The sequence below is a fragment of the Ovis aries genome, chromosome 3 (genome assembly GCF_016772045.2).
Source record: "Ovis aries strain OAR_USU_Benz2616 breed Rambouillet chromosome 3, ARS-UI_Ramb_v3.0, whole genome shotgun sequence".
NCBI lineage: Eukaryota > Metazoa > Chordata > Mammalia > Artiodactyla > Bovidae > Ovis > Ovis aries.
This window is the reverse complement of record NC_056056.1, coordinates 177,729,461-177,754,300: the sequence shown is the minus strand read 5'-3', so window position 1 is coordinate 177,754,300 and position 24,840 is coordinate 177,729,461. Positions and strand designations below refer to the sequence as shown.

Genomic DNA, 24,840 nt, shown 5'->3' with positions numbered 1-24,840 from the left:
AGATGAGCCATCAGATACTTGGAATTTGATGCTGTTTGCGTTTCCTTCTTGCTTCTTTGGGGCTGAAGCTTCTTAATCGACAGGTGCCAAGATTGAAAAGTGTCAAATACGTGAGGAGGATAAAAGCCTTCTTTTTGGAGAAACTAATAACTGCTCCATCATCCTGTACAATAACCCAGGTGTGTGTGTGTGCGCGCCTGCCCACATGTGCCAGATTGGATAATCTCAGGCCTTACAGACACCTATCACAGTAGACTGCCTCTTCACCAGAGCTGAGAGGGAGGTCTCTTATCTGAGCTGGGGATTTTGACAAAGCCGCATTTTGAGATGTGGGGTTTATTTCTGCTGAGTATCTGGCTTGATGAGTATGGAGAAGCACATACAAAGCAGGCTGGAGCCCCGCCCGGCCCCAGCCTCCCCAGGGCTGCACAATCAGGAAGTGCTTCTCCCTCCCATTGTGGCTTCAGAGAGAAGTATGCTTTACATATGCAAATGCAAGCCCCCAGTTTCACTTAATAATTATCAGCTGGAGATTCTATTGATGAGCAGCTGAAGCTACTCATCAGGAGAGAAACTGTGAGTTAACCATTTCTAGGTCCCCCTGGAGACTGCTGCTTCCAACCAGCCTCTGAATACTCTGTTGATGGCAGACAAAGTTTCCGATTTCCCCCCATTCTTCCCTTCTCCTGTCTGGTGGGAGTCTGGCAACTGAGCCTTCCCGACTCCTTTTATCATCGTATGTGCATCTTTCCTCTGCCCCCACCTGCTCTCTGTTGCATAGACTACGGAAGGCAGAATAGGTCCATCTCTATTTGCAGCCCTGGGATTGCTTGCTGCTGCTGCTGCTAAGTCGCTTCAGTCGTGTCCGACTCTGTGTGACCCCATAGACGGCAGCCCACTAGGCTCCTCCAGGATTCTCCAGGCAAGAATACTGGAGTGGGTTGCCATTTCCTTCTCCAATGCATGAAAGTGAAAAGCGAAAGTGAAGTCACTCAGTCATGCCTGACTCTTAGTGACCCCATGGACTGCAGCCTACCAGGCTCCTCTGTCCATGGGATTTTCCAGGCAACAGTACTGGAGTGGGGTGCCATTGCCTTCTCCACAGCTTCGCAAATAATGGCCTCATGTTAACTCCTATAGTAGCTCTCCAGCTTAGGTGACCAAAGGCTGGCATTCTTTCAAAAGGACCCAAGATGGGGAAGGGGATTAGGAAGAATGAACTTGGAGTTTGAGGTTGGTAGATGCAAACTATTACATATAGAACCAGTGGACAGCAAGGTCCTACTCAGTAGCACAGGGAACTATATTCAGTGTCCTGGGATAAACCATAACGGGAAAGAACATTAAAAAGAGGAATTTCCCTGGTGGTCCAATGGCTGTGACTCCAGGCTCCCAGTGCAGGGGGCCTGGATTTGATCCCTGATCAGGGAACTAGATCCCACATGCTCAACTAAGATCCAGGGTAATCAAATAAATGTTTGGTTGTTTTTTTTTAACAAAAGAATGCATAAATATGTATAAGTGAGTCGCTTTGCTGTACAGTAGAAACTAACACAGCATTGTAAGTCAGCTGTGTTAGTCACTCAGTCGTGCCTGACTCTTTGCGACCCCGTGGACTGTAGCCCGCCAAGCTCCTCTGTCTGTGGGATTTCCCAGGCAAGAATACTGGAATGGGTAACCATTCCCTTCTCCATGGGATCTTCCCCACCCAGGGATCGAACCTGCATCTCCTGCATTGCAGGCAGATTGTTTACTGTCTGAGCCACCAGAGAAGCCCCCAAGGTCAACTGTACTTAAATTTAAAACATAAAATTTGATGGTGAAAGGACACAAGAGGACTTCACAGCAGGGCACCTAGGATGCTGAGATCAAGATCAGTGTCAGTTCAGTTGCTCAGTCATGCCTGACTCTGAGACCCCATGGACTGCAGTATACCAGGCCGCCCTGTCCATCACCAACTCCTGAGTTTACCCAAACTCATGTCCATTGAGTCACTGATGCCATCCAACCATCTCATCCTCTGTTGCCCCCTTCTCCTGCTTTCAATCTTTCCCAGCATCAGGGTCTTTTCCAGTGAGTCAGTTCTTTGCATCAGGTGGCCAAAGTATTAGAGTGTCAGCTTCAGCATCAGTCCTTCCAGTGAATATTCAGGGCTGATTTCCTTTAGGATGGATTGGTTGTGTCAGGCGAGTGTATTCTCCTCAGTTCTGTCTTGTCACAACAAAGATTTGGAGCGACGGACATTAAAGCCCTCAGCGCGTCACAGCTCTCGGGTCTTGGACAAACCATGTTATAGCTCTTAGACAAATCAGTGTTGCAGCTCTATTTTATTTAGAAGATAGAAGGAGAATCCATCCTCGAAGTGTGAGGGCATGCCAACCCAAAGACGCGAAGAGAAGAGAGTGGAGGAGCGCGCCAGCGCACGGGGGAGGGAAAGAGAGAGAGAGAGAGAGAGAGAGCGCACACGCACGACGGGGAGAGAGAAAGAACGGGCTTTGGCTCCTCCTCTTATGTGTTTTTTCCTCCCCTGGGCCTGCCCTGTGCAAATTGGGCTTAGCCAGGAGTGCTGTTTGTTCTTCCTGAGGTCTTCACTCGGGTCCTCGGACCTTCCTTTGTTCTATTTTCGCGGGCTTTGCCCTTCCTTGTCTTTTAGCCACTGCCATTTTGGACTCCTGTTTTCTATTCTAACTACCTAACAGTTGGATCTCCTTGCAAGCCAAGAGACCCTCAACAGTCTTCTCCAATACCACAGTTCAAAAGCATCAATTATTTGATGCTCAGTTTTCTTTATGGTCCAACTCTCACATCCGTACATGACTACTGGATAAACCATAGCTTTGGCTAGGTGGACCTTTGTCGGCAAAATAACATCTCTTCTTTTTAATATGCTATCTAGGTTGGTCATAGCATTTCTTCCAAGGAGCAAGCATCTTTTAATTTCATGGCTGTAGTCACCATCTGCAGTGATTTTGGAGCCCAAAAAAATAAAGTCTGTCACTGTTTCCATTGTTTCCCCATCTATTTCCCATGAAGTGATGGCACCAGATACCATGATCTTAGTTTTCTGAATGTTTTAAGCCAACTTTTTCACTCTTCTCTTTCACTTTCATCAAGAGGCTCTTTAGCTCTTCTTTACTTTCTGCCTTAAGGGTAGTATCATCTGCATATCTGAGATCAAAATGCCAGGAATTTTCCTCTCTGCTTCCCCTTTTCTTTCTTCTGCGTGTGCTTGTCCTTCAGGATATCTGATAGTGTATTTGGGTTGCTCTGTCAGCCTCATGTGTTCTGGCTGTGTTTGAACAGAGTTCAGAGGGCTGTTAGAAATGGTTTTATGAGGATTTTCTTCACATCCATCTTTCTTCAGGAAATTCTTTACTTTCTTGATCCCTACTGAAACTGTTCTACTGCTTGTCTCTCTCATAAGTATACGCCGTGCAGGGTGTCCCCACTTGTCACATGGGAATGCAACCTTGATTTCCTTGAAAGAGCTATTTAGAGGCAGAAGGTGGAATGAAAACAGGGGTGTGGGGGGCGGGGCTTGGTGTCAATTCAACCTCTTCCCTTGTTTGCAGAAAGTCTTGACAAGTTACTACAGCTCAGTGAGCCCTTGCTTTTTCCTTTTTAAAATGGAAACAATAAAACCCTCTTCAGAGATTTAGGACCTAAATAAGATAATGTCTGAGACTCACTCAGCCAACATGCATGGTCAGTAAGGGTGCTCAGAATTGTCCTCCTCTTTCGGAACCCAATCACTGTCATTGACCTGTTCTAGTAATTGCTTGTATTCCTTGCCTTGGTCATTTAAGACCTTGATTGCAGGCCTATTACATGCTTGGTTCTGGAGGTATAATAGTGGCTGAGACAGATCCACAAAATACCCTTCTACCACTGAATTTGTATTCCGGGGTAGAGACAGGCCAACAAGAAGGAAACAAATGTCTGCATGGGGAGAATGCTGTGATATGTGGAGAAGAAGAGCTAGAGATGGAGTGAGCAAGACTGGGCCGACAGACGGGCAGGGATGGGGCTTCAGGGGCTGGCGCACAGATTCTTCTCCAAGGACTGGTAGTGAAGCAGGCCTCCTAGTTCAGAGTGTGGAAGCCAGCAGCGGGTACAGAGGCCCCAAGGTGAGACAGTACTTGGTACATTCAAGAGCATCTAGAAGGCCAGTGAGGCGGCTGCAGAGGGAGTGGAAGAACTGTCTAAGGTCAGATAGATAACTCTGGTCAAGGTTCGTGACCTGTGTAACCCACGGTGAGGCGTTTGGCTTTTGTTTCTGGTTTGATGGGAAGCCATATGAGTGGTGGTTTGAGCACGGTACTGAGAGGGCCTGAGAACCATTTTAAGTGTCCTCCAGCTGCTGAGTGGCGAGTGGACTGAAGCAGGGTGGCTGGGTAGGAGGCTGTTGCATAAATCCAGGTGGGAAATGGTGGGGCCTGGGACTTGCGTGGTGGTGGTGGTCAGACTGTGGATTCGGGGTGGACTTTGAAGGCAGAGCCAACATTCTGACACGTTGTGTGTGGAAAGTGAGGGAAGAAATTCAGGGATGAGCCTGTTGCATTGGGAACAGCAATAATGCTGTTGACTGAAGTGGGGAGCAGAAGGTTTGGGAAGGCCTCTAATCTGTTTTGCTGTTTTGTTAGGCTGTACCGGGTCTTAGTTATGGCACGCAGGACCTTTAGTTCTGGCATGTAAGATCTAGTTCCCTGACCAGGGATCCAGCCTGGGCCCCCTGCATTGGGAACACAGAGCCTTAACCACTGGACCACCAGGGAGGTCCCAGGAAAGGCTCTCTTTGGATGAGGGGACATCACTTCACTCCTCAGTCGTCATCATCTTTCCACAGTTGGGAGCATGTAAGAATGCCTATCACTTACAAACATGTTGCTGGACATTCAGGAAAGTCAAGAGGCTCAGTGTCATCCCTGCCTTCCCTGGCACCGTATCTGCCTTGAACAGGTGCTGAGGGGATGGGAGTCCCAGTGCCAAGCAGTTTGCACGAACAGCTGCTACAAATGCGGTGAGACCCATCCCCTTAGATCCGTGGGAGGGGTTCCAGGAAATCTAGATACTGGGAGAGGAACAGAGCCCCCAGCCCACTCTGGGCAGATTGGATAAGGCTGCCTCGAAGGGACTTTTGAGCCAGGTATTGGAGAGGCAGTGGGGATTCACCAGGTGACAAGGCCTGCAGATGAGACAGCACACTCCAGTTGCCAGGGCTTCCATGTGTAAGGGCTCTGGAGATAACTGGGCAGTGAAGATCCCTGGTTCTTGGAGCTACACTTCAGGCAGAAAATGGAGTCAGAAAGTGCAGGAGATTTCAAGAGCAGTTCCAGAAAGCCCTATGAATAAGGATTTCCTCTTGATGATAGATCCTCTCCAATTACCCCATCTAGACGTGGCTTCTGAGGTCAGTCCCATTAGTACAGCCTCAGGTGGGCCTCTGGCCTGCCAGGGCATCTCCTGTCTGTGGCCAGGAACTGCAGTCTGGTCCTGGAGCACCACCACCCAGGTATCCCTCGGATCCTCTCTAGGTGCTCCCTGCACCCAAGCCCATGCTTCTTTGAACTTGCCAAGAAAACTCCTGGCTTTGCCTCCTAGTGGAGCTGAGTTGAGAGTCCTTCATTTTTTTTATGCCTCTGTGATAAGGTTGGAAGGACCTTCTAGAAAAATCTCCATTACCCCTGGAGTAGGACTTGGGAGAAAATAACAATCTGTCAAAAGTAGAGATGGCAGCTTTTTCTTAACAGGTATTAGCACGATATTTTACCCAAGCATCTATCTTGCTCTTGGTAATGCCTTATCTTTTCCAAGTGCCCATCCTGATAAAATACTATTTCTGTCAAACTGAACTCCTGATAAAAATCTTCTATCTATCCCCGCCCCCAATCTATGCTGATAAAACCTCATGCTTCATTTCTTATTTCCTCCCAAGGGATAGTTTGGATTTGTCAGGAAAGGGTGAAAAAAGGATGATAAGGGTTTTTCTTCTTCTTTTTAAAAATTTTGTCTCCCTATATTAATAGATGCTCATGGCAATTGGAGTATAACTTTAAGTCAAACTGATAAGGAGGGCATTGGAGACTGTGAAGAAAGGAAAAGGAGAGAGAGAAAAGCAGAGCAGTCATTTATAGGCAAAGGGATGCTCAGGCAGGCTTTTGCTTGCTTTCTCTTGTTTTTAATTTACAATTGAGCCGAGGCTGGTAACATTGATTTAGGTGACGTGGCAGTTTACAGGAAGGGGATGCTGTTGAAAGAATCAACCGCATTCACAAAAATACTCGCTTCCTCTGGTCTTTGAAATGTGTAGAAATAGTCTCTTTTATTATTGAAGTATAATTGCTTTACAGTTTCTGCTGTACAATGAAGTGAATCAGCTGTATGGTTTATATCTAGCCCCTCCCTCTTGAGCCTCCCTTATCCCAACCACCTAGGTCATCAGAATGCCTAGCTGAGCTCCCTGCTCTATAGAGCAGGTCCCACTAGCTGTTTTACAGATGGTTGTGTGTATATGTCAATCCCAGCCTCCCAATTCATCCCGCCCTGCCCTTTGCCCATTTTCTATGTCTTCATCTCTATTCCTGCCCTGGAAATAGGTTCATCTGTAGCATTTTTATAAATTCCACATACATGGATTAATATACAATATTTGCTTTTTTTTTCCTCTTTCTTTCTTCACTCTGCACGACAGATTCTAGGTCCATCCACAACTCTGCAAATGAGCCAGTTTTGTGCCTTTTTATGGCTGACTAATATTCCATTGTGTATATGTACCACACCTTCTTTATCCACTCATCTGTTGATGGACATTTGGCTCGCTTCCTTGTCCTGCCTATTGTAGCTCGCTTCCTTGTCCTGGCTATTGTAAATAGTGCTGCAATGATCATTGGGGTACAATGTGTCATTATGAATTAAATGTTTTTCTCAGGGTATATACCCAGAAGTAGGATTCCTGGGTCCTATGATAGTTCTAATTTTAGTTTTTTAAGGAACTTCTGTGTTGTTCTTCATAGTAGCTATATCAATTTACATTCCCACCGACAGTGCAAGAGGGTTCCCTTTTCTCCACACCCTCTCCAGCATTTATTGTTTATAGATTTTTTGATGATGGCCATTTTGACAAGTGTGGGGGTGATACTTCAATTGTGGTAACAGTTTTGATTTGCATTTCTCTAATAATTAGTGACGTTGAGCATCTTCTTATGTGCCTCTTGGTCATCTTTGTGTCTTCCTTGGAGAGATGTAGGGATATTCTCTATGGCAACAACTGGTGCTGGTGGTGGGCTCCATAGCCATTTCAGACTTTAACCATGCACGTCAAGAGTCCTGCTTGTCTGGATAACTCTTTCTACTGATCTGCTTCCCAACTCCTTTTTTTCAGTATCTCATCAGGTCTAACTATATCATGAACACTGCAGGCCAAGTTGGGTTCTCCTGAGGCAGTGCTTTCTGCATGCGGTTTGCATGAAGAGCAGTGGCTATATCTCAAAGCCAGTTCAGTGTAGAGCAGATGAGGTGTGTCAGAGGGCCCAGAAAACGTGATGCAGATCAAGCCAGTCCTCACTGACACAGGAGCTCCTGAAACACTAGAGGTGGGAGAGGGGGTTTTTCCCTGTGTTGATCCTCACTTACATGCAGCCCCGAGAAAGAGCCTTTGCTCAGATTGGCATATGCCTCATTTCAGATGCCATGGCGGATAAGCACACTGATGACCGTCACTGACATAGAGTTTGAGGAATACTGTCTCAACTTCTAGCCATGGTTTGCACTCAGTTTTCCTTTTTCTTGCCTAGAGAATGCCATGGACGGAGAGGCTTGGTGGGCTACAGTCCACGGGTCGCAAACAGTCGGACACGACTGAGGAACTTCACTTTCCTGTTTCACTCCCAGAACATTCATGAGAATGTGCCGTCCTCCAAACACAGGAGAATATCCAAGTCCAGCTGTACTGTTTGGTTGTCCCCTTCTTTCCTGGATGAGCGGAGCACCGTCCTTCAAGTCTGACACAGTCCAGTGAAAGATGCATGCATGCTAGAAGGCAGTCATTCTTTTGAGTCCTTTTTACAAGAGTCCTTGACTCTTTTCCCTAGATCTGAATTCCACTCTGACACTTCACCCCTAAAATGAGATAACCTAGGAGCCCTGGGGTAGGGGGACTTCACTGGTGGCTCAGTGGTAAAGAATCCACCTGCTAATGCAAGAGACATGGGTTTGATCCCCAGGCAGGGAAGAATCCCTGGAGAAGGAAATGACAACCCACTCCAGTATTCTTGCCTGGAAAATCCCATGGACAGAAGAATCTGGCAGGCTACAGTCCATGGAGTCACAAAAGAGTCGCACGTGACTTAGCAACTAAACAACAACAGCAACAAAGAGCCCTGAGGAAGAGAAGGGAGCAGAATGGATGAGTGAGGGCTTTGTAGGTTTGTCTTGAGTCCTGACGCAGCTGCTGACTGCCATTGAAATCTTCTATCCCTCCATAATCCAAACCAGACTTTCCTGTCAATACTCCCCATTAAACTTATTTTTCAATGTTTTCTGATGAATAAAAATGGCCACTGAGAATGACAATGTGAGGCTTACACCAAGTATGAGTTCACATTTTTAGAAAAGAATAGTTTTCAGTATCCTTAGTGTGACAGATATAAAATTTAAAACCTCGATGAAGAGTTCATCCCATGTAGCTTTCTTGACGTGAACAAGATTTTAGTTACCAAAAAAAAAAAAAAAAAAAAAAAAGAGTAAGCCTCATTAAGAATGGTTTACTATAAAATATGATTCTCTCCAACATATATGATTTGCTACTCTTGGAACATATTAGTGGGATTTTATATGGGCTATGAATATTTCATATAAAATAGCACATTTATTGCTAAGGCTAAAAAAAATAGATCAATGGAAAAATATGAAGTCGTTTATCTTGAGTGCTTCCAAAAAGGAAATTAAAAGGAGGAATTCTAGAATATTTCTGATTATTCAGTCAAAGGCCATGTTGGTTGGTAACTTGGGGTGGCATGTCCATTTCACACTTTGCAAAGGATAAGATCATTGTGCTCATTTTGCTTCTGGTTTTGAAGTCTCTCCTAATAAAGGGAACTTTTTCCAACTATCGCAAGTATATGAACTATGTCTCAAGGCACCGTAGAACAGGAAACAGCCATTGAAGGTCACCAGTAAAGCTTGGCATCTTTGAGGCTACGCAAGAAAAACATGATTGAAGTTAGTGAACTAAATAGGGGCAGAGAGTGATCAAAGGTGATGGGAATGTAAATTTATTTTGCTTTCACACACTGGTTGATTCTTGAGACTGGAATAAAGACCACATTTTCTGGGATGCACCGTGTTGTTAAACTCCAATAGTTGTTTTCTAAACTACCTAAGTGGTCTAAGCCCATGTCATTCAATTATATAAAAAATAGAGCCCTAAATACATTATACTTGTTTGCTGACGATTTCAATGCTACCAACAAAGTCTTTCTGTTAATACTTAGATTCTTTGGACATCAAAGAGAAATAAGATTGGCCAGATTTAGAAGCGGAAAGATTCAGTTACACTTCTATAAGAACAGTGGTTCAAAGACCAACTGTCTCCGACTTTTAGAACTTAGGATGTTTGGGGGGGGGAAAAAAAATTGAAGCTTTGAAATCATTGATCCTGAAGTTTCAAGGGGCAAACCACTGATACTGTTGCTTATTAGGATACCTTTAAGCACTTCTAGCCAAAACCCAGCTAGGGAGACAGCAAATTGGTGCTAAAAATGTCTTCATTTTCTTGACTTAATGAAGCTCTTTAAGACAAGGTTCTGGAAAACAGTTTCATGAAGGAAAAATCTATTACGATGAGATGAATCTAGGCCGCTTTTTCTAGCCTGCTGGTTGCAGTTCTTTTCTGCCTTTTTTTTTTCTCTCTCTCTCTTTTTAGTATATTTTATTTTTTTAATTAGAGGACAATTACTTTACAATATTGTGATGGTTTTTGCCATACATCAACATGATTTGGCATTAGTTATATGTATGTCCCCTCCCTCTTGAACCCCCATCCTGCGTCCGTCCCCATCCCACCCCTCTAGGCTGTCAAAGAGCACTGGCTTTGGGTTCCTTGCATCATGCAACAAACCCCCACTGGCTGTCTATTTTACATACGGTAATGTACATGTTTCAATGCTGTTCTCTCATATCATCCCACCCTCTCCTTCCCCCACTGTGTCCAAAATGTCTGTGTTTCCTTGGCTGCCCTTCAAGTAGGATCATCAATGCTATCTTTCTTAATTCCACATATATGTACATTAATATGATATTTGTCTTGCTCTTTTTTACCTACTTCACAGTAACAGGCTCTAGGTTCGTCCACCTCATTAAAACTGACTCAAATGTGTTCCTCTTTGTAGCTAAGTAATATTCTATTGTATATATGTACCACAACTTCCTTATCAATTCATCTCCCAGTAAACATCTAGGTTGCCTCCATGTCCTAGCTATTGTAAATAGTGCCGCAGTGAACATTGGGGTACAGGTGTCTTTGTCAGTTCTGGCTTCTCAGGGTATATGCCTAGTAACGGAATGACTAGGTCATATAGTAGCTTTATTCCTAGTTTTTAAGAAATCTCCATACTGCTCTCCATAGGGACTGTATCAATTTACATTCCACCAACAGTCGAAGAGCGTTCACTTTTCTCCACACCCTCTCTAGCATTTATTGTCTATATACTTTTTGATGATAGCCATTCTGACTGGTGTGAGATGCTGCCTCTTTGCAGTTTTTATTTGCATTTCTCTAATAATGAGCAATGTTGGGCATCTTTTCATGTGTTTATTAGCCATTTTCTTTGGAGAATGGCTTCTATGTCTTCTTTGGAGAAATGTCTGTTTAACTCTTCTGCCCACTTTTTGATTGGGTTCTTTGTTTTGCTGGTATTGAGCTGCATGAGCTTGTATATTTTGGAGATGGGAAAACTGGTCAACTGTGTGTAAAAGAATGGAATTAGAACACCTCCTAACACCATACACAAAAATAAACTCAAAATGGATTAAAGACCTAAATATAAGACCAGAAACTATAAAATTCTTAGAGGAAAACATAGGCAGAACACTCTCTGACATACACCATGGCAAGATCCTCTATGACCCACTTCCTAGAATAATGGCAGTAAAAACAAAAATAAACAAATGGGACCTAATCAAACGTAAAAGCTTTTGCACACGGAGGAAACTATAAGCAAGGAGAAAACTCAGCCCTCAGAATAAGATAAATTATTAGCAACTGAAACAATTGATAAAGAATTAATTAATCTCCAGAATATACAAGCCGATTCTTTCTAGAAGTTGTGGGGTGCTCTTTCCTTACTGTTGTGTTTGATCTTTGCCAGATGACCTTCAGGGTCTTTGCTGGAACTCAAGTTTGCTTTGGTTGCTGAACATGACTTCCAGAAAATGACTTTGGAGAATCTTGGGGTAAAACATACCCTATTTATCCCATAGCAAGTAAGCAGGCTTTTCATGTCATCACTCCCATTCTTCTTCTCTGGGTGAGCTGGATTCCACAGTTCCAGAACTTGGGGAAGTGGCTCCACCCAGACCTGTGTCTTCCTCTGAAACTATCAACTACCAAGAATTAGTGACACCTGGACTTGTGACATGTCAGTAGAATTAACTGTCACGTGGGGCTCCAGTGATTCAAATTTAACAACAGTTTTATCTGCCTGCACTGTGGGAGACCTGGGTTCCATCCCTGGGTTGGGAAGATCCCCTGGAGAAGGAAACAGCTACCCACTCCTGTATTCTGGCCCGGAGAATTCCATGGACTGTATATTCCATGGGGTCACAAAGAGTCGGACACAACTGAGTGACTTTCACTAAAACGTGCAACTTTCAAGGTTGCACTGAGATTTCTAAATTTTTCTAAAATGACTTTGGCCACAATATTCAATTTATTTTGCCATTTCAAAATGCCTTGAAGGAGGGTGTGAAGGTTTTGAGCTTCCCAGGTGGCCCTAGTGGTAAAGAACCCACCTGCCTATGCAGGAATACAAAAGAGATGCAGATTCCATCCCTGGGTTGGGAAGTACCCCTGGAGGAGGGCACGGCACCCCACTCCAGTATTCTTGCTTGGAGAATCTCATGGTCAGAGGAGCCTGGTGGGCTACAGTCCTTGGGGTTGCAAAGTCAGACGACTGAAGCGACTTAGCATGCACACATGTGAAGTTTTTATGTTGATTGAAAGAAGGGCATTGTGTTTTCTAAAATAACAAAATGCATCCTTAATGAGCAGAACCTTAGGTGGAAGGTGAGGAGTTGGAGAGTTCATTGGAATGAAGTGACCTATCGGTCTTAGAGATGGGTGTCTGGGTGAACCAGGGAAGCTGGAAGTTCTGGCTGCTGCAGTCATAGGGCCCTGCTTTAGGAAGAGCTCTCATCCTGGAAGGAAGGAGAATTGATAGCAGCAACCGCCCCAAGCTTGGAGGAGCTAGAACACTGAGTAGCCTAGGGTATAAAGGAAATTGTTTCCCTGGGTTACAGGACGGGAGTTTCTAAGAATATAGTAGAGACTCAAGCAAAGAAGCTGGGCCCTGGGTTAGAGCAGCACCAGAATAAAGTGCAGCAGTGCTGCTGAAGCCCTCTTTGTGTCTAAGCTAGTTTCCTAAATTTGCTTTAAGGAGCAAACAGTGGCGGCTGGGGCTTATGGTATCTCAGCCTGAGAACTGGGGGAAATTCCTAAGCCACGGTTTCTCAACCTCAGCTACAGAGGAGAACCAGGAGAGTGGTGCTTCTTAAAATTCTGATATCTAGACCTTAATCTCCAGAGATTCTGAGCTAATTAATATGAGAGTTTTTGTTGTTGTTGTTTCTCAAGGGATTGTAATGGTAGCCAAGATTGAGAACAACTGGCCTAAGGGACCAAGAGATGAAGCAGAAGAAACGACAAACTAGATTGTACTTGTTTGGAGAGGGGCAAATAGGAAACATTATGGTTGGGGCAAATAGAGAAATTGATCTGGAGCCAGTGAACCTGAGTTCAGATTGCTCCCTTTGCTGTTTGTTGCTGGGATGAAATTGAACAAGTCATGAGTCTGTTTCTTCTTTTTCCCATTTGTCTAACACAGTGAGAGCACCCACTTCATTTAAAGTGTTGTATGAATTAAAATGAAATGACACAGCCTCTAAGCACTGGACATGTGCTCAATAGGAACTGACCAAGTGTTTGATTGATGACATTGAAGCAGATGGAGTGACTTCTGTACATTTTTCAAATTGCAAAATGTGATGGGAATAGAGTTCTCATTAAGAACATGATCCCTGGAACCTGTGAGTAAGGCTGGCTGGAACAGAGATTGGAAATGGGGAGACAAACTGAGGAGACCAATGTGCTAGAACAATGGCCCACAAGCTAGGGCTCGCAGGCCAAATCTGGCCCAGCACTTGTTGTTTTAAATAAAGTTTTGTTGGAACACAGCCATACTCATTAGGAATGAGTTGGGAATTTCTGTGTCTGCTTTTGTGCTGCCATGCCAGTTGAGTCCTTGCATTCGAGACTGCATGGCCTGCAAAGTAAAACATATTTAGTCTCTGGGCATTTATAGAAAAAGTTTGACCCCTGTTTTAGGATACCATTAAAAGGCTGGATTTGATGGAATGTTTGAAATAGAATGAGAAACAAGTGCTTCAAACATCAGGAAGGGAAAATTGGCAGGCCCTGGCAACAGATTGTACGTAGGGGGATTTTGCTGTATAAAGGTTAGGGACGCAGTGTCTTCATCATGGGTAGGATGATGTAATTGGCGGGGCGGTGGGCGGGGACAGCCTTCATGAAATCTGAGCATGAGTGCAGGGACTCTAGTGTCCTTGCCTAGAAAGATCTAGGGGTGTCACCTCTGGAAGGGGCTGATGTGAGCCCCCGACATGGATGGCCTCAGGGCTGAGGGGCCCTGCCTCCATTAACGAGCCCCAAGTCCTATCCATTTTCAGTGATGGATATCACGGTGTGAAATGCCAGCACTCCAGAGAGATTTCAGCACACACAAATTGATTCAGATCATCACTTAAGACGTTCTGGATGCCAAGTCCCTAATCTCTGTCACCGCACTGCACGGAGGTTGATTTTCAATTTACCTTTTTTGTTCTGAATCTTAGATGTTTTGATTCTTAATTCAGAACATTCATCTCAAGTGGATTCAGAGATTCAAATTCAGTGATAAATTCATGTTTTTTAAGAAGTTTGGGAGGGAGGAGGAAGATGTTGTCAACTGAGATTTCAAATGATGTCTTGTTTGACATTTTAAAAGTGGGCTGAACTGTAGAGCAAAACATATAGGCATCATGTGATAAAGATGCTCTCTGTGTACAAATTAAGTATAGATCAAAAAAAAAGAAAGAAACCTGGAAGGAAAGGTAACAGAAAAGCAAAGGCTAAAGGGGCTCAGAAATGAAGGATCCTCTTCACCATGTCTTTGTGTCCTGCCTCCAGATTTGGTGGGGTGGGTGGAAAGGGGAAACTTGAGTGTCTACTCTGAATACGCCTGATGCTGGGTAATATGCTTGTCACACACACACACACACACACCTGTCCCCGATTCTACATATGGGGACAGGGAGTCACAGAAGGTAAGTACTTTGCCCGAAGGGAAACCCACTCCAGTACTCTTGTCTGGCAAAATCCCATGGACAGAGGTGCTGGGTGGACTGCAGTCCATGGCGTCAAACAGAGTTAAATATGACTGACTGACTAACACACAGTTATAAACAGATGGCAGTACCATAATTCAGACTCAGCATTTTCTTATTCCAAATCCATACTCTTAGGAATAGATGTGATTTGTTTGCTTTTCTTGGCTATCTCTCCCACTTCCCCCAGTAATTCAGATTATAATGAGGTCACTTTGTAAGTACAGTTGATCCTTGAATGACACAGGTTTGAACTGCACTGACCCTCAACGTGCAGATTTTTTTCAACGAATATGTATCTCAGTTGGTTGAATCTGCAGGTGTGGAGCCACAGGCACCAGTGGACCTATCTTGATGACTAGTGTATAGACTACTTGGTTGAATTCAGGTGATGAGTTGCACATGGGGCAGGCTATGTACTCAGCATGTGTTCTGGGCTGGAATTTTATCCAAGCTGGATTGGAGGGGAAAGCTTCACCACTGCCAGCATGACAAATAACTGCTGTGGGTACAGTAGTTTCCATAGGCCAAAAAGTCCCATGTGATGGGAGAGACCAGGGCCCAGAAGGCATCACAGAGATGTTCAAGCCACTTCTAAGAGAGCAGAGCTTGCACTGTCCTAACTCTCTCCCCACCCCACCTCCAGAGGGTTAGGAGATGCAGGAGCAAAAGGGGCAGGAGCCAGAGAGGAGAGTAGTCCAGGAACAAAAGCCAGAGTCAGGCTGAATAAAACTGGAATGAGCTGCGAATGTGGCAGGCAGTGGGCCCCACTGTCTTGATTTCTGCCCACCCAGCACTGGATGGGTCACCCAGGTTAGAGACGGAGGGTCCATCTGTACTTGAGCTCCTGGGAAGTTAAAGCTGAGAAAGGCATTGGAGCACATCTCCGGGACACTCCCTGTCAGAATGAAAACCAGCTGAGGAAGATGAAGGGCCCTGCTCAAGGTGACGCACTGTTCAGACAAACACACACACACCAGCAATTCCAATTCTTTTTTTTTTTTAATTGAAGGATAATTGCTTTCCAGAATTTTGTTTTCTGTCAAATCTCAACATGAATCAGCCATAGGTATACATATATCCCTCCCTTTTGAATCTCCCTCCCATCTCCCTCCCTGCTGTTTACCAACCCCTTCTTAGGTGCCAGGCACTGGGCATAGTCAAGCATGTTGCTTTCTCCAACATCAGCTCCCCCCTCTTTGAGGCCTGGATTTTATTACTTTGTTATTTTTATGTGACTTCATCGATGACCAATTTATGGAGTTTTACGGTAGAGAAAACACCTGCAAGTCTTTGAGAGCTATGTTTGGTCAAAACCAGCTGGGATTTAAAGCAGGAAATGGACACAGGTTATTGAAAGCATTTTCCCCCTCACTACCCTGGATTTAGAATTGCTTCAGGATTACATAATTGTGTCTTTAGGAGCACATAGTCAAAGAGTTAGAAATAACGCAAAATGTGGAGCTTTGGGGAGAGGAGCTAGAGGAAGTGACCGGGTCCCTATGGGAACCCTGTTTGCTTTTCTCTTTTGCCTCTGGATGAAATTTGACCTGCCTAAGGCTGAAGGGAAGAAGGTGCAGGGATGCCACGTAGCAAAGTAAGTGAAAGTTTGCTGACCACTTGCTCCCAAGGACCACTCAGAGAACAGCCTATATTCAGTAGGTGGAGAGCCCTCAGCACCCTAATTGACATCATCAGCTCATTTTGGCCATAACATCACCTGCACCCCTTGGACAGGGGTTGCAGCAACTAATTGACACCAAATGCCTTCCAACAAGAGGCCAAATGGTTGGTATTTCAGTGTCTTACTTACACTTCCTATCACCCTTGCAGGGTTAGCGTTTCCACTCTCAGAGAATGGAAAACCAAAGAGCTTTTAATCCCTCTAAAGAACAAATTTATTAGCGTTTCCATTTGTTACATTTTTTTCCGGAGCTTCTGGGGTCCTGGTGGGCTTCCAGAGCCTCCTGGGTTCCTCCCCAAATATGCCAAGGTGCTTTCAGAAAAAAGAAGACCCCTGAGACACCAGAACAACTATACCTCCAATTCAGGGCCTAAATGCAGGAGCTCGGCCACGTGCAGTCACAGAGACCTTGTTTCCTGTCACCACAAGGGGAACACGGCTTAAGCTTTTAGAGGCTCAGTTCCCTCATCTGTAATGGAGACACCAATTGCCACCTGCTTGTGCTGTGGTAACCCAAGACATTACCAGTGTCAACTACCCAGCCCCACACAGAGCCATAGCAGGTATAAAGCCTAACTGTCCTGCCCACTGATGGAAGCTTGGTGGTCATCTTCCTCACCCCTGCTGGAAGGGTCGATGTTGGCTGAGAAAACACAATTGCTGTTGCTACCTTTTCTTCTTCATTTTCAGTGAAACTAATTTGGTTTTACCAAGCAAGGAGACAGGTTTCAAAAGCCTGGGTCGAGCTTGTAATCAGAGAGCCTGGTAACAATGCAGTCCTAATCAACCTGTGATTTCATGTCCCCACACACTCTGCCTCGGCCTTTGATCTGCGGTCCCAAGCAGTGGAATTCAGCAAGTCATATTTGCTGTGTGGATAGCAGAGGACTCGGAGCTCAGGTGTTTTACCCTGAGGTGATTAAGAGGGAAAAAAGGAGTTGTGTTTGTGCAAACCCACAGACACATCAAAAGGCCCTGGGCACAGGCCGGCTCGGCAAGGCAACACAGGTGAAACTCACAGGGTGTGATTCATCACAGTCTTTGATCCTCGAGTTTTGTGAGTCACACAGTCTCCCTGGGACAGTCTGCAAGCTCAGTGGGGTCTGGGTAGGAAGGAGAAAAACTCTAAGCGGGGGAGAAAAAAAAAAGCTTTTTTTTTTTTTTAGCAGGCGGCTGAGAGAGAGTAATTTTCTAGAGACGTGATTTTTGCTTGGTTGTCTCTGAGGCAGCTGTGTTGTAGCTGGATTCCGGGATTTCTGCAGCATGGGACAGTTTGGGGTGTGTCTTGTGTCCCTGCGGCTCCTCAACAGTAAGATTGCATTGAGCACCTACTGTATACAAGGGGTTATGCTAAGTATCCTTAGAGATGGGACTTTTGTATTAATTTTTAAATCCATGGCTCTTCATGTGGCCTTTTATGAAATCGCATTTAAGTGGAGAGTGCACAGGCTCTGAGACAAGAGTAACCTGGGTACAAATTCTGATTCCCCTGTGTTCCATTTGTGTGACTTTGAGAGATGTCGTTGCCCTCTCTGTGTATGGTTTCTGACAGTGTATAGACTGTTTCTGGCATTCAGTTCCATGATTATGCTCCTACTTCCTCCTTCCTTTTTGCACTTAACTATTTCACTCTTGACATGGACAGATGCATCCACCATGCCAGCATTTATCAGATATAATGTTACCACGAAGATAAGTAAGACCCGGTTTTTATCCTTATTAAGCTCTCAATCTTCAAAGGAGACATTTAGTAAAACACTTTAGCAAATCCAGTATGATAGGTACATATTTGTCTTAGTGCTGTGTTGAAATATGCTGATAGATATTTTATCTGAAAATTGAAGAAGGCTTCCCTTGAGAGGTGATGCTTCTGAAACTGGGTTTTGAAGGATGAATAGGAGTTTACATAGGAAGAACTAAATAAACTTAGTATTTCTCCTTTTCATTTCTTCTCTTCCTTTTGCTCTTCTCCACTTCCTCCTACCCACCCCCGTTCTTCTCCTTCCCTCCTACCGCCTCCTCCTTCATATTCATATTTTATTGCTAACAAGAATATCCACCTGGAAATGTGCCCAGTAGGGAAAAGAAGACAGTGGATTTAATTAGGAAAATTACAATTGTCTTCTCTAAACAGCCTGTTAGTTTTTCTTTTTTTAATTGAAGTATAGTTGATTTACAATATTGTGTTTCTGCTGTACAACAAAGTGAGTCAGTTATACATATATACATATTCTTTTTCATATTCTTTTCCATTATGTTTTATTACAGGATTTTGTATATAGCTCCCCGTGTCATACAGTAAGACCTTGTTTATTTTATATATTGTAGTTTGAATGTTCCAATCCCAAACTCCTAATTTACTCTCCATATCCCTTTTCATAACCAAAGTTTGTTTTCTAAGTCTCTTGAATCTCTTTGTGTTTCATAAATAAGTTCGTTTGTATCATATTTTAGATTTCACATATAGTAGATATCATATGATATTTGCCTTTGACTTAGTATGAAAATATCTAGGTCCGTCCATGTTGCTGCAAATGGCATTATTTCTTTCTTCCCATGGCTGGGTAATGTTCCCACGTGTATATACCACAGCTTTATCCTGTCAATGGACTCCTAGGTCTTGGCGATTGTAAATAGTTAAGCAGCATGTTAGTTTTTTACCCCCGTGGCAAGTCATTCTGCTTTCAACTCTGTTCCCAGTTCCCTCTGGATGCATACATTTATAACTCACTTTCCACCTGCTTTCCCTTTTCGGTGGGACTGTGAAGGGAATCTGGATGTCCTGGGTACATGGAGGGGCTCACATCGTTTTCCTGGACCTTAACTGTTCCCGTCTCTCCGTGCCCACAGATGGGAAGCCGGTGTCTCTGTCGCCGCTGGAGGCCCAGCCACACAGCCCCCGGTACACCGCGTCCAGCCAGCGGGAGCGCGAGAGCCTGGAGGTGCGAGTGCGCGAGGTGGAGGAGGAGAACCGTGCCCTCCGCCGGCAGCTCAGCTTGGCCCAGGGCCGCAGCCCAACCCACCGGCGTGGCAACCACTCTAAGACCTACTCCATGGAGGAGGGCACCGGCGACAGTGAGAATCTTCGTGCCGGCATCGTGGCGGGCAACAGCTCCGAGTGCGGGCAGCAGCCGGTCGTGGAGAAGTGCGAGGTAAAGAGCCCTGAGAACCTTCCAAGGACCCAGCCCCTCATTGCCCACCATGGCCGATGCCTCCTGGAAGCATGGCCAGGGGCCTGGAAAGAGCTGGCATGCTAGACTCAGGCCTGGGTGTGAATCTGGCCAGGTTACTCACTTTGCCTGGCAGATTGTTTAAGCCTCAGCCTCAGTTTTCCTCATCTGAAAAATGGGGATAAGAAAGCCTGCACCACAGAGGTATTAAGAGCAGCCAATTGATGGAAACTGCTGCTTGTTTCTTTGCGGCTTGTTTTGGCATGCTGAGAATTTCTAGCTGTCATCCTGGGGGCCCTGTTTCTTAACCTCCAGTGGCAGTGGTATCCCTGGCCTGTGGCCCAGCTGGGCAGTTCCCCTGGACCTCATTCTCACTTTACACCCAGCTTCTGTAATTCAGAACCAGAGACTTGCTCATCTAAGCAGTTTTTTGGACTTTGATAGCTTTCCTTCATTTTCCCCCTTTTAGGGTATGCTGGCTTTCTTAGCAACTCTTCGGTCATTTGAAAAACTTACCCACTGCCTCTCCTTGCTGCCCCTCAGCCCCCTCCTTCATACATGTGTGCTTTTGTGTGCTCTGAATGTGCACGAGGACAGACACACACACACTCATTTGATGCTTCTTCCAGTCCTAGTGGAGGGAAATTAGAGTATCTCTGTTAAGTGTTAGTCACCCAGTCGTGGCTGACTCTTTGAGACCCCATGAACTGTAGCCCTCCAGGCTTCTCTGTCCATGGGATTCTCCAGCCAAGAATATTGGAGTGGGTTGCCATGCCCTTCTCCAAGGGATCTTCCCAACCCAGGGATCAAACCCAGGTCTCCTGCATTGCAGGAGATTCTTTACCATCTGAGCCACCAGAGAAGCCCCTCCTTGTTAAGAGCAAGACCTTTTGAGATAAAGAAGCCTGAGTTCACTTCCCAGCTCTGTTGGCTTTTGCTGTGAGTGCTTGAACAAGTTACCTAACCTCTCTGAACTTCAGATATGCCTCCTCAGTAAACTCTAGAAAATAACACCTGTTTCATACAGTATTGTGAAAAGGAAGTGGGATGGCCAGAGAAAGCCACAAATACTGTCTGGTACAGACTGTGTTTTCAATTGTGGGTCATTTTTGTTATTTTCAGTTAGATACAGACAGATATTACCTGGAGTTTGTTTATTCTGTTTCCTGACCACATTCTCATAATGTTTAGACTTTGAACTCCTGAAGAGAAAAGAATTTTCAAACTATAAGATGCTGTTCATGTGAAGAGGGTTTTTAGTGATGTCAGTGAGACTGTGTAGTATGTCATAAGCAGATACAGGGCTTAGTTATGAAGTGATGTAGAGTCAGGTCTGTGCAAGGTCAGGGAGGGGATTCTAGACTATAGTGGTCAGGGAGAGCCCCTGAGGACTAGGAGATTTCTTGGGGATTCTCCACGCTGGTTGAAGTGTGAGCTGGTAGAGAGACGGAGAACAGTAGATGGAGGATGTCCTATGAGGATTGTGTGTGTGGGTAGGAAAAATGTGAAACGAGACTCTGTCAAGCAAGAGAGGATTTAGGGCATGGTGAGATGGCTGATCAGGTGAGCCCAGAGAACCCAGGCAGGGAAGTGGCTGCGGTATCATCATTCATCCAACAAGTATTTGTTGAGTCTCTGTTGTGGATTTCACAGTTTTGTATGCTAAGAAATAGCAGTGATGGGAAAAGAGACAAAATTCCCTTTCTTCTGGCTCTTACCTTCTGAGGTGGGAAGTCAGGAAGAGATGATGGACGAAAAGAGAAATTCCGTTTGTTCCCAAACTCAGGTTTGTCTGCTCGCCATTCAAAAGTCAGTAATTTGATAGGCAAGTATTAATAGAAAGGAAAGATGCTTTAATCCTGAATCTGGCAGTCTGAGGAGAAGACGGACTTGGGACCCAAGACCGACTCTGAAGATTGTGCTGTGCCATGATACTTTTTTCCTTAATGAATTTCATTTTTGTTTCACTTTAAAAAAACATTTGTTCGTTTATGTGTTTACTTTTGGCTGTGCTGGGTCTTCATTGCTGTGTGCAGGTCTTCTCTAGTTGTGACCAGCGAGGACTACCTCTCCAGTTTACATGGGCTTCCCATTGCGGCGGCTTCCCTTGTGGTGGAGCATGGGCTTTAAGTGAGGGGTCAGCAGTAGTGCTCACGGGCTTAGTTGCCGCACAGCACGTGGAATCTTCCTGGACCAGGGACTGAGCACATGTCTCCCGTATTGGCAAATCGACTCTTCACCAGTAGACCACCAGGGAAGTCCTACAGGTTTGAAAGGGGAAAGGGGAGAAGGGGAGGATCTCATTGAGTCATCGAGGCAGGAAGTTGGGTTCTGCATCCTTCTCCATCGTGTGACTGACTCCTCCAAGTATTATCTTGCCTGCATGGTCCACTTGGCAGGTTGCTTGGGGGCGCTGTTGGGGAGTAGAGAGCCAGCTAGTCATTTGTTAACTGCATAATTCTTCATCCTTCCTTCTACCTAGGAAAAGAACCAATGGCTTAGGCAAGGCATGGTATGCATTCGGGAGAGCATAAGACAGGAATTATGTTAAACTGCCTAGAGATCTGCCTCCTATAATTAGGTACTGACTGTATGCCAGGCCCAGTCTCATTTAATCGTCCACAGCCATTGCCAGTGGCCTCTGTTATGGAAGATCTCTGTTTTACGTCTTTGAAAATGAGCACTTAGCAACTTTAACAGTTAAACGCTCATGATCTAGGCTGGTCTGGGGTGGGCCCTAACTTGGGAATGGTCTTTCCCTGCCTGAGTGAAGGCTGGTTTGATTTCTTTCAGGTTCTCTACTCTCTGGTTATGGTCATGACATCAGTTTAGAATGTGGGCTGGCCCGGGGGAGGAAATGCTTTTCCTCGAGTGTGTATACATTATTATGACTCAGACTGACTTAAACCACTGGGTAAGATTAAGGAGGTGAAAAATAGAAAAGGAAAAGGAAAAAAAGAAATGGGAGGGTGCAAATGTAACAGAGGGCGAAAACAGAGGATTCCTCTTCCTGCTGTTGCCTGTGTGGCCAGTGGCTTCCTTCTGCTCAGCTTTCTGAGATACACGCATCCCATTTCTAAAGAGGGCTTCTGCCCCAAGTATCCCACAAAATAGTGCGGGCAAAAGACCACTGGCTTTTATTCCTGCCCTGTAGATAGGTTCATCTGTATCATTTCTCTAGATTCCACATACATGTGTTGGTATATAATATTTGTTTTTCTCTTTCTGACTTCACTCTGTATGACAGACTCTAGGTCCATCCACCTCTCTACAGATGACCCAATTTCATCCCTTTATATGGCTGAATAATATTTCAGTGATGTATATATGTACCACGTCTTCTTTATCGATTCATCTGTCAGTGGACATTCAGGTTACTTTCATATCCTGACTGTTATAAACAGTGCTATGATGAACATTGGGGTACACATGTTTTTGATGGATGGGAGGAAGATCCAAGAGGGAGGAGTTACATGTATACATGTAACTGGTTCACTTTGTCATACAGCAGAAACCAACCCAAGGTTGTAAAACAGTTATACCTCTCTTTTTTTTAAAGGCTTTCAAAGTGGGAGACAGGAGCCCAAATCTGGCTCCCTTCCTACCTTGATGGTGGTGAGGCTCTGAGCACTTTACATAGCTCTTCTGCGTGTGGGTTTCTTTGTGTGTATGTTACGAATTAAAATCAAGTTCTTGCCTCAAACTGTTTCAGTGGTAACAATGTATACTAGAACTTTAGGCAAATGGTAGCATCATTAGTTGTGTTAGTAGTTGACTTCACCGTGATTTATCGAGCAATCCCAAGTAACAGCTACTTTGCACCATTTTTCTGTTTACATGTAAGAAGTCTGGAGGCTGCCAGTGTAGGGATGTTCATATCTGGAAGGCAGCCTTCCTTTATCTTGTCACCCAGCTGGCATGACTGGCATTCTCAAGGTCATTGCATGGTAGAGCTTCAGCTCTGTCAGTCACATTCCATCTAGCAGGAAGGGGGAGAGTATCAGCTTGCTTTAGGAACATGTCTTAGAAATTTCACAGTCAGTCCCTTTTAGATCACACTGGCAGAACTTCATTTAGCTGGTACCTTTAGCTGCCACCTGGCTGCAAGGGAGCCTAGAAAACAGATTTTTCTTCAAAGAAGCCGTATTCTCTGTTAACATTTTGGAATTTGGCTACTAGAAAGTGAAAGTGTTAGTCACTCGGTTATGTCCAACTATGCATGATCCCATGGAGTGTAGTCTGCCAGGCTCCTCTGTCCATGGAATTCTCCAGACAAGAATACTGGAGTGGGTAGCCATTTCCTTGTCCAGGGGATCTTCCAGACCCAGGTAACAAATCCAGGTCGCCTGCATTGCAGGCAGATTCTTTACTGTCTGAGCCAGTAGCCACTGGGGAGGCCCTTGGCTACTAGAGAACCGATGTTATGGTTACAGTGAATATTCTCTGTCAAATGAGTAGTTACCGAACTGGGTTGTACATTAGAATTACATACCCAAACATGCATATTCATGGAACCCATCCATCCTACTGATTGAGAATCTCTGAGAATAGGGCTCAAAATTTAGGTATTAAAATTTTGTATCCACGTGATTCTGAGATATCTAGTAGAAACTGTTTGGAAACTACTGCTTTAAAGAACAACTAGAATAAATTATGGGGTTCACTTTATGCTCTTTGAGAGATAAAGATCTTGGGCTTGTTGCTACCATAACTTATCTTTTAGTCTTTTGCACCTGAGAATTAGGTTTTGTACATTTATTTATTGAGCACACACCATGGCATGTGGGACCTTGGTTCCTTGACCAGGGATTGAACCCATCCCTGCTCAGAGTCTTAACCACTGGAGTGCCAGAGAAATCCTTGTTCGTTTATTATACGTTTTGTGTGTCTTGATAATGTTACTACTTATTTTTATGGTGGAATTCACCTATGATGAACCCTGGATTCTGTTCAGAGTTTCCATAGATGAATTAGCAAGTTCTGGCCTGCTGGCATCTTATTTCAATGTTGTCTCCTCCAGGGGCACACGTGCCCTGAGATGCTGGCTTTAGACCTATTAGCAATATGCTTCTTCTGTTTCCATCACTTGGCATCTTTAAAGATTTTAGGGAAAATTCCATAGAGCCAAACAAGAAATGTCAGTCAGTGGAGTCAAAATAGAATCCTCCTCCTTCGGCAGCACTTATGGTTACAAGTGCTCAAGCTGGTCCTGACACTCTGTCAGCGTGCAGGGCCTCGTAACTAAGGACGTTGTCATCATCTCTGGTGGCGCTGGAACTTCTCTGGGCTATGACAAGTATTTCTGAAAACCCTTCTGTAATGACGCCT

At 44.8% G+C, this 24,840-nt stretch overlaps 1 protein-coding gene across 5 annotated transcripts in view; it reads left to right on the top strand.

Moving 5' to 3' along the window:
- The window catches only part of LARGE1 (LARGE xylosyl- and glucuronyltransferase 1), a 621,285-nt gene that overhangs the window by 266,895 nt on the left and 329,550 nt on the right, over positions 1-24,840 (top strand). For all 5 annotated transcript variants that reach the window (XM_015094041.4, XM_060414116.1, XM_060414117.1 and 2 more), the window contains one exon: positions 19,193-19,494. In XM_015094041.4, coding sequence (XP_014949527.2) covers positions 19,193-19,494 — 302 coding nt within the window. The remainder of the gene's footprint in view (positions 1-19,192; positions 19,495-24,840) is intronic.